The sequence below is a fragment of the Propithecus coquereli genome, unplaced genomic scaffold, assembly GCF_000956105.1.
Source record: "Propithecus coquereli isolate 6110/MARCELLA unplaced genomic scaffold, Pcoq_1.0 Scaffold285, whole genome shotgun sequence".
NCBI lineage: Eukaryota > Metazoa > Chordata > Mammalia > Primates > Indriidae > Propithecus > Propithecus coquereli.
Window position 1 is genome coordinate 1,728,504 of NW_012148452.1, and position 10,259 is coordinate 1,738,762.

General features: G+C 36.1%; 1 protein-coding gene across 1 annotated transcript in view; it reads right to left on the minus strand.

Annotated features, from left to right (window-relative positions):
- DHX40 (DEAH (Asp-Glu-Ala-His) box polypeptide 40) overlaps positions 1 to 10,259 on the minus strand; it is a 69,521-nt gene that overhangs the window by 19,307 nt on the left and 39,955 nt on the right. The window contains exons 4-8 of the mRNA XM_012648399.1: positions 8,907 to 9,006; positions 7,442 to 7,528; positions 7,122 to 7,304; positions 2,087 to 2,167; positions 1,301 to 1,458 (exon numbers count right to left, since the gene is read on the minus strand). Coding sequence (XP_012503853.1) covers positions 1,301 to 1,458; positions 2,087 to 2,167; positions 7,122 to 7,304; positions 7,442 to 7,528; positions 8,907 to 9,006 — 609 coding nt within the window. The remainder of the gene's footprint in view (positions 1 to 1,300; positions 1,459 to 2,086; positions 2,168 to 7,121; positions 7,305 to 7,441; positions 7,529 to 8,906; positions 9,007 to 10,259) is intronic.

Here is a 10,259-nt window from a genome sequence, read left to right on the forward strand (position 1 = left end):
AAAAACCTGAATAGATACCTCACCAAAGAAGATGTACAGATGGCAAATAAGTATATGAAAAGATGCTCAACATCTTATGGCATCAGGGAACTACAAATTAAAACAACAATGAGGTACCACTACACACCAGGTAGAATGGCCAAAATCCAAAACACTAACACCACCATGATGTGATGCAAGAGAACTCTCAGATTCATTGCTGGTGGGAATGCAAAACAATATAGCCATGTTGGAAGATAAGTTAGCAGTTTCTTATAAAACTAAGCATACTCTTACCATATGATCCAGCAACGAGTTGAAAACTATGTCCACATAAAAACCTGTACACAGATATTTACAGCAGCTTTATTCATAATTGCCAAAACATGAAAAAGCAATCAACATGTCCTTCAATAGGTAAATGGATAAACAAATTCCATACAACGAAATACTATTCAGTGATAAAAAGAAATAAGCTATCGTGCCATGAAAAGAAATGGAGAAACCTTAAATGCATATTGCTAAGTGAAAGAAGCCAATCTGAAAAGGTTATGTATTGTATGATTCCAACTATATGGCATTCTGGAAAAGGCAAAACTATGGAGACAGTAAAAAAGAGTAGTGGTTGCCAAGGGTTTGTAGGAAGGGATGTAGGGATGAGTAAGGGGAGCACAGGGGATGTTCAGGGCTGTTAAACTAATCTGAATGATACGGTAATGTCATTGAATATGTGAATATGTGTAATTACACATTTGTCAAAACCTATAGCATATACAACACAGTGATCGCTTTAGTTAATAATAATGTATCAATATTGGCTCAAAAGTTGCAATACCGCACAAAGAAAGATGTCAATAACAGAGGAAAATTGCTGGAGGGGATAAATGTGAACCCTCTGTGCTTTCTTCTCAATCTTTCTGTAAACTTAAAAGTGCTCTAAGAAATGAAGTCTATCAATCAAAAAAAAAAAGGCTGGGTGGGGTAGCTTATGTCTATAATCCAAACACTTTAGGAGGCCAAGGCAGGAGGATTGCTTGAGGCCAGGAATTTTTGAAGCCAGAAGTTTGAGACCAGCCTGGGCAACACAGTAAGACCCAGATTCTAAAAAAAAAAAAAAAAAACGCCAGGAGTGGTGGTACATGCCTGTAGTCTCAGCTACTCAGAAGGCTGAGGCAGAAGGAACACTTGAGCCCAGGTGTTTGAGGTTGCAGTGAACTATGATGAGGCCACTGCACTCCAGCCTGGGCAACAGAGCAAGACTCTGTCTCGAAAAACAAAAACACAACAACAATAAACAACAACTTATCAATAAACTTCTTACCAGGTCTAATGAAGACGTTTTCCACAGACAACATTGCTGCTATTGGAAGCAGTAGATCTTCACAATCCAGAGAAGCAGCCTTTATTACTGCACATGTAAGATGTGGAGGGAGAGGAAACTCCACCATAGACAAACCCAATCTGGTCACATGGCCACTCCTTAATAGAAAGAAAAGGTTCCCAAGTCTTTCTACATTGGGAGAGTGTAAATGCAATGTTCATCATTCAGAAAAAAACTGATATAATTTAGAATACCTTGAATCACCTCCAGGAATTCAATTCAATATAAGAAAATAAAAAACTGTGGTCATTGATAAGAGAAACATAAAGATGATAAATCCCTACTATCAAAAGCCTTTAATACATCCAAAAACTAAACAATGAGGCAGAATAAAGCAGTATAATAAAAGATACAAACATGCCACTGAAGCATAAAGAATGTCCTGAAGAAATGAGAGAATGATAATTATCAAAACTTCTCCCCTCACACAATCATGAGAACAAGGACTATGGCCCTCTTATAATTTTTATGTACTCAGCATAAAGCTTGGCAATGAAATGGTACCCAGAAATTACTTGTTAAATAACACCAGTATTAAACAAAAATGGTTTTATGGTATAGTTTTTAAATCAAAATTGTGAAGAAAGACTCAGGACAAATTCTAATTTTGAGTAAAATAATCCATCCAACTTAAACAAATAATTTTCTACTGATAAAGGAAGGTATGTTTAGAACTCTGTTTAAAAGAGATCAATATCTGTTTTTGTTGTGGTTTTTAAATTTTACCTGTCAATAGCATCACACTGGTAAAGCTGTTTAAGAGCTTCCAAAATAAGTCTCTCATTAGGTGGATCCAAATAGGGAAACCTGTGTGTTTAAATAAAACATGAAATGACTGGCCGTTCCTTTAACATGGTAGAATTTTATACACATATGATGAATGTTTCTTTAAAAGGTTTTAGTTTCATTTTTCAAGGGCTCCTCTTCTTTTTTTAAAACATTCTATGGGCTGAGCATGGTAGCTCATGCCACCCAGCACTGAGGCAGGACAGGCGGGAGGACCACTTTAAACCAGGAGTTCAAAACCAGACTGGTCAACATAGCAAGACCTCATTTCTAAAAAAATAAAAATGAAATAAAAAACAAACAAACAAAATTCTATGATCATGACCAGCATTCAGCAAAAGAGGAAATAATTTTTTCTGAATCACACTCCTCTAATTCAAGCAGCACTTTTTTTTTACTCCCCTTAGCTGGAACACTCTTACCATTCCTTTCTATTTAGTTTAATCCTGCCCCATGCTTCACAGCTAATGTCAAGTCTACTCTCTTCCGCAGTTCACATTTTTTTCCCAAATTTTTATAAAACAGTGGAGAAAAATTAAGCGAAAGTGGCTAAATTGTTCAATAGTACCTCAAAATGCTTTTAGATAAAAGGGCAAGTACATTCAATTAATTCTGCCATATTTTTGTCATTTACGTATGCCTGTGTATGTACTTATTAATATTTTCTGAACTATCTGAAAACAAGTTGCAACTACAATGCCACTTGTTCATGCCCAAATTATTTCAGCATACACCTCCTGAAAAAATGACATTCTCTTAAATTACATAATTTTATTAATGAACATACATAATAAAATTAACAAAAATATTCACAAAGGACAGCAGAGTGGCATATAATCAAGCATGAATATATATTTTTAAAAACTAGGAATAATAATTACTTAATATGATCTGCAGTGGGTTATTGTTTCCACCTTAAATCTTGAGATGAAAAATCATCTATTCCAATTTTTTTTTTTTTTTTTTTTTTGAGACAGAGTCTCACTGTGTTGCCCGGGCTAGAGTGCCGTGGCATCATCATAGCTCACAGCAACCTCAAACTCCTGGGCTCAAGCGATCCTCCTGCCTCAGCCTCCCGAGTAGCTGGGACTATAGGTATGCGCCACCATGCCTGGCTAATTTTTTCTATATGTTTTTAGTTGTCCAGATAATTTCTTTCTAATTTTAGTAGAGACGGGGTCTCGCTCTTGCTCAGGCTGGTTTCGAACTCCTGAGCTCAAACAATCTGCCTGCCTCGGCCTCCCAGAGAGCTAGGATTACAGGCGTGAGCCACTGCGCCCGGCCCTACTCCAATTTCTCACCTTGAAAAAGGTCCAATAAAGGACAAAAACTGCAATACCTTATATAAATGTCCATTCCAGGATTGACAGGTCTATTTTAAAATAAACAAACAAACAAACAAAAATTTCTTAGACTGTTCTATTGTTAGCTTTTCTAACAATAGGTCCTGGTAGCTTCTAGAGCAAGAATTGGCTAACGTTTTCTATAAACGGATAGAGAGTAAATAGTTTAGGCTTGCAGGCCATTTGGTCTCTGTCATGATTACTTAACTCTGCTATTATAGCAAAAGCAGACATATGTAAACAAATGGGCATGGCTATATTCTAATATTTTATTTACAAAAACAGACTGGAATGTAGTTTGCCACCCTGTGCTAGAGCAGTATCAAACTAGTCAGCTTCCTCCTCTACATAACAGTAAAAACTATTTTTTGTGAAATACTGCAAATTTTAAAAACTGCAGTAATTTTTCTCCCTTGATTCCAGCAATTATTAATTGTGTCAAGTACTCTTCATAAATTATTTGGTTTCTGTGAGACCCACTGTATCTAATTACCATCCTCTAGAACTGAGATCCCGAAACTCTGTGCCGTGGACTGTTACTGGTCTGTGGCCTGTTAAGAACCAAGCCACAGGGCTCTGCTGTGCACACACACCCCTCGACCCGTGGGAAAATCATCGCCCATGAAACCTAGGAACCACAGTGCACAGTAGGTAAGCGGTGGCGAGCGAGCGAGCGAGCAAGCGAAGCTTCATCTGTATTTACAGGCACTCCCATCTCTCTGAGCTCCTCCCAACCCCACCACCGGTCCGTGGAAAAACTGTCTTCTATGAAACTGGTCCCTGGTGTCAAAAACGTTGGGGACCACTGCAAAACACTCTAGTTCGTCAAACTTCTCATTAAACTTGATGATATCCAAAATTGAATTCCAATCGTTGAGTAACCAACACAGGACAGAAATGCTATGATTCCCTGTTGTATAGACATTACAGTTTACTAATATAAATAAAGTCTATGCCAGTGGGATTGTTTTTATTGTTCTTTTTAAATAAAACCATAAATGCAAGCTCATATTAAGTTTGTGGTGATCTGATAATTTCAGATCTTTCCCACATGTATTTCCTTATTGGGCATTCAAAACACAGGATATAAGATGTATCTTAGGCTGTTAGGCTGGGTGCAGTGGCTCACATCTATAATCCCAGCACTTTGGGAGGCTGAGGCAGGAGGACTGCCTGAGCCCAAGAGTTCAAGCAACATAGCAAGACCCCATTTCTACAAAAAAAAAAAATTTAAAAATTAGTGAGGCATGGTGGTGCATGCCTATAGTCACAGCTGTGTAGGAGGCCGAGGTGAGAGGATATTCTTTAGCCAACAAGTTCAAGGTTACAATGAGCTATGATTGCACCACTGCACTCCAGCCTGGGTGACAGAGTGAGACCCTGTCTCTTAAAAAAAAAAAAAAAGATGTATCCTATAAGATTTATACCTTGTTGGTTTTTGCTCACATTTCTGGCCTATTAAGATCACTCTAAAGCTAAGTTTTAATCATCTACCGATGAGAATCAAGACTTCAATATTTTTATTCAGTATCATTACAATGTTTGTCAGAAAACAGCTAAGTTCAGCATACTACCAGTAAAACTTCCATCTAGGCTACACTAAGCAATTAATTGATGCTTTTTGGATTTGGCTATTTGGCAACCATAGTCTATTCAGCAGTATTGTCATCTATAGATGACTTATTTATTCATAAAGATATCAAATGCAATTTTGTTAAATACTGTGTGGAAAACAAAGTACATTAGGTTAACATTCAATAAATTCTTGTGGAGCACCCATTGGTTCTGAACTCAAACTGAAAAGGAAACAGCTTATAATGACATATTCATTGTGAACTATTTGAATGCATACTTACTTATTATAAATCATCATTAAATTCTCTTAAACCATTTTTTAATAAACTATACTAGAATTTGCTAGGAATTAATGTTAAACTTACTGGCCAGTTGTTTCCAGAATCTACACTTTTCAGTAAATGAAAAAATCAGGACATTTGCCTTTCTCACAATTTTCTTGGTAACCTATTCTGCATAATTTCTCATAGATGGTTCACAATAGCTCTGACATTAAATCTGCGAGTTCTTTTAGTACCATGGAAATAATATCTAAACGCTCAAGGCAAATTCATTTATGGTAGTTAGGTTTTCTCTCATTATTTCCTAATCCATCTTAGTCTTCGATTCCTCCTTATTCAGACTTGCTCTTGCCTTTCCAGTTTTAAAATCATTCTTGATGGAAGAATGGAAAAGGAAAGCAAAATAGTAATTGAGAATCTCCATTTTCTTTTTGTCATCTACAAATACTATACCATCTATCCTAAACACTAGGTTCACCTTTCCTTATTTTACATACAACTTAAGAAGAAGAAAGTCGAGTTTTTTTGGTGTCTCATATTTTGTGGATTTTTAGTACATCCTAGATCTTAAGACTTAAAATAGAAAAATAACTCAGTGCAGATGATATTAAGTAATTATTGTTCCTATTTTTTCTAATATATATTCATTCTTGGTTAGATGCTGCTCTGTTCATGGCACTTTCCTTCTCTCTCATTGGTATCACTTATGACTACAGTTAGAATTTCATTTATTACACGCTTTCCTCTTTCTAGGATCTACATATTCTCATTTAGAAAATCTCTAGTTTTATAATTCTAAAACATTTTGAAATTGGCTTTCCAAGAGTATACAATACATATTTGGGTGTACCTAGTAATCATTTATTATTATGAATTTAAAGAATTTATGTCAAATTGGTATTAACTGATCAACACATAAGTGTACATGTAAGAATAACATCTATTGGATGTCAGTCAGCGAGGAGGGGGGTAAGGGGAGGAGCGGACAGGTATATGCATACACAAAGAGTGCAGTGCGCACCATCCGAAGGATGGACATGCTTGAAACTCGGACTTGGGGGGAGGGGGAGCAAGGGCAACATACGTAACCTAAACATCTGTACCCCCATAATATGCTGAAATAAAAAAAAAAGAAGAATTTATGGTCACCTTTTCCCAAGGTTTCTGACATGTTTAGATTCCCAACCAATCCAGACCAAAATAAAGAATACGACAGTACTTTCCTTCATTACTCACTCTATGAAATTTCCTTCCCCTACAACAATATTCTGTCCTATACCAATAAATTACATAGATTAACATTTGACTAATTTAATAGTTGTTCTATTCTCTGCTTTATGTGTCTCAACCTTGTTTCCCCAATATAACTCAAGCTCAGTAAAAGCAAAAAGTACTACTCTGTCTTTCATGGTAAACAGTACAATGCTGGCCATACCAAAAAAGCTACACAAAAACACTTTCTGACTGAAATTAGGATCATTAATACCTTTCATTACAAATAAACAGTAATCACCAAGTGATCCGCATAAACATCAGCTTGAGGCCCCTCTATCTAGCCAAGGTTAAAACATGAAGAAAGGATCACTTCCCAGTAAAGAAATGCAAAGAAGCCTTTTATTTTGGTTTGGCTGAAAAGCAACCAATAAGAAAACCAACCTTGAAAATAGGTTAGCCTCAATTCTCAGGGATGTATGAATCAAATACTGCAAAAGAATTTTTAAGGAATATCATGGCTTAACCTAACAAATTTTTCTTTTTTTCAAAATTTCCACATACCTTATGACATCATGTATGGCAAGGCACTTTAAGGTCAGAACTACAGATGTCAAACTAGTTCTCTTAATCTCAGGGATCACATGGTCAGGCATACACTGGTTCCAAAAATCTTTACTATATATCCGAAAGCATTTTCCTGAGGAAGTCCTGCCAGCTCGGCCACTTCGCTGTAATGCCTCACTCCTACAGAAGGAAAAAAAACAAAAAGTCCCCAAAATGTTTTGTGGGTTTCCCAAGTAATTTACTTCCTATCCCCAAACCAACTAGAAATTAACTAATCAACTGTTCTTTGAACAAAAAGGCTTGACCAAGAGACTTACTTTGAAATTGGAACCACCTCCAGGATGTCCAATCCTAATCTGGGGTTGTGATTTAACTGCTTCACAAAGCCACCATCTACCACATATCTAAGGAGAATGAAAGCAAGTTAAATTTCTGGAAAATAAGAGAAGACTTGTTAATTTTTGAACATTTTGGGTTTTCCTTTTCTAGCAATTTAACAACAACACAATGCCTTTTATGTTAAGTGTAAAACATGAAAGTCAAGCAATTGGAACCCTTATGTGATGCTGGTAAGAATGTGAAATGGTTCAGCCAAAGTAGAAAATGGTTTGGGAGTTCCTCAAAAAGTTAAACACAAAATTACTTTATGACCCAGCAACTCCATTACTAACTATACACCCAAAAGAACTGAAAACAAATAATCAAATAAATATTTATTGATAAATGTTCATAGCAGCACTATTAATAATACCTAAAAGGTAAAAACAACCTCGATGCCCATTAATCATTAATGGATGAATGGAAGAACAAATTTCAGTAAATATAAAATGGAATATTATTCGGCCATAAAGAAAGAATGAAGTACTGATACATGTTACAATGTGGATGAACCTCAAAAATATGCTAAGTGAAAGAAACCAAACATAAAAGTTCACATATTATATGATTCCATTTATATGAAATACCCATAATAGAAAATATATTGAAACAGTAAGACTAATGGTTGCCAGGGAGTAGTGTGGAAAGGAGAATGTGGATTACCTGCGTAATGGGTAAGGGTTTATGTTGGGGTAACACAATGTTTTAGAAATAGATAGTCCTAGTAGTATTGCACAATACTGTAAATGTATTAAATACCCCTTAACTGTTCACTTTTAAATGATTAATTGCATGTTATGTAAATTCACCTCAATAAAAAAATAAACTTTAAAGTCAGCTTTGGACCATTCTGACAGGTTCAGAATCTAATTCCAGCTAGCCCTTAACATGCCATTTGAAGCCAATTAAATGGAAAACAAGTCAGATAAAGAATTAAGGAAGAGTCCTAAGTCTTATCATTCACAGAAGACAACATTCTGAAACATGCTATTTAATGGCTTTTGCTTATGCTGGAAACAGAAAATTACAGAGGTCATTTATTCAGGAGAGCTGCTCCACAAATCCCATAATTAGGGGAAGACACAGAGAGAAAAACTCAGTAATGTTTATCTAATGTTCAGTAACCGCCTGTAATCCTAGCACTCTGGGAGGCCAAGGCGGACGGACTGTTTGAGCTCAGGAGTTCAAGACCAGCCTGAGCAAGAGCGAGATCCTCGTCTCTACTAAAAATAGAAAGAAATTAGCTGGACAACTAAAAATACATATATATAAAAATTAGCCAGGCATGGTGGCACATGCCTGTAGTCCCTTTTTAAAATTTTTTTTATCTAAAAAAAAAAAAATGTTCAGCAATAATTAGCTAAGTGGCTTCCGTGACTTTAAGAAAAATTTCAAAAGCTGTACCTGATTCCATCTATTGTCAAAGATGTTGCAGAAATATTGGTGGATATGACACATTTTCTAATTCCAGGTGGAGGTGGCAAAAATATTCTCCTCTGTTGATCTAAAACATACATAGAGAGAAAACACTGATTTACAATATGCATTTGTCAAGCTCAAGTTTTAAAGAACTCACTTTTTATTAAAAATTATATTTTCTTCATCTCTTTAATAATCTTGAATTCAAAATATAATAGCAAAAACCATTTCTCCTTCACCTTTCACTGTTAAGATTTCTAAATCTATGGAATCACAGGTTATTATTGCTAAAAAAAAAAAAAAAACCCTATAGCAGAGTCCATTGGTCAGAGCTCCCTTTGAAGATATTAACTGTGGCCGTCCTCTCCATTAAAAGGCACATATGTAAACACACAAAAATATTTCAAACAATTTTAGGGTATTCAGAGATTCTCTTTGGATACTCATGAACTCCAGATTAAGGACTTCTCTCTGTCTTAAATATTGATTAGCTAAGCAGTTTTTTTGGGGGTGGGGTGGAGAGTGTCTGCCTAACTTATGACTACTTCTCGAAAGAAGTAATACCACACTCATTTCTACTACCCACAAATTCTGAAGGGTGGGCCCCAGCAGCAATGCTTATATAACAGTAGGGTCCTTGTTCCTCTGGCCATAGTTTACAGTACCAGGGATAAACATTCTTCCCAAGCTAAGTCAATTTAATTCTCTACTGAATATGGAATAAGGTCCAAGAGACGTTCAATTTGATTAGGTTAGTCTCTCACAAAGAGGAAAGATAAATTCGTCAACCACAGGGAAGTAACTAACGTACATGGATAAGGGAAAGCCAGCCTAAAGAGAGCAAAGAATGAATCAGTCATGAGAATTGACAAGAGAGTAGTTTTAGGTTCCTGGCACTTCCCAGGCTTAAGAGGAATGATTGTGATACAAGTAGAAACACAGTTTTGGCCAGACTTGCTCTACTGCCAGGTTAAGCAGAAAACAGGGCAAGAAAGTTAAAAATGTGTGCAAGGAAATCATTACAGCATGAGGAAAAGGAGGTAAGAGAAGGCTGGTAAAGGACAAGTCTCAACGCACTGTGAAAATTGTTGAATTAAGAACAGTAGAATAAGTGAGTTGGTAGAAATAGGAAGTAATCATCAGAGAGCAGATATTTAAAACTGAGATGTCAAAAATGATAGTAATGATAAATTCTAGGTTGTAGCATTTGAATGGCTGGCTGAGGTGGCATAATGGAAAAAATCAGGGAGCTTTAATGCAAGGGAGTTGGGTGGGTATCAATGATACCCAAAAATTAGCAGTAATCATTCCAAGGAAAACACAAGCCAATCCACTGGG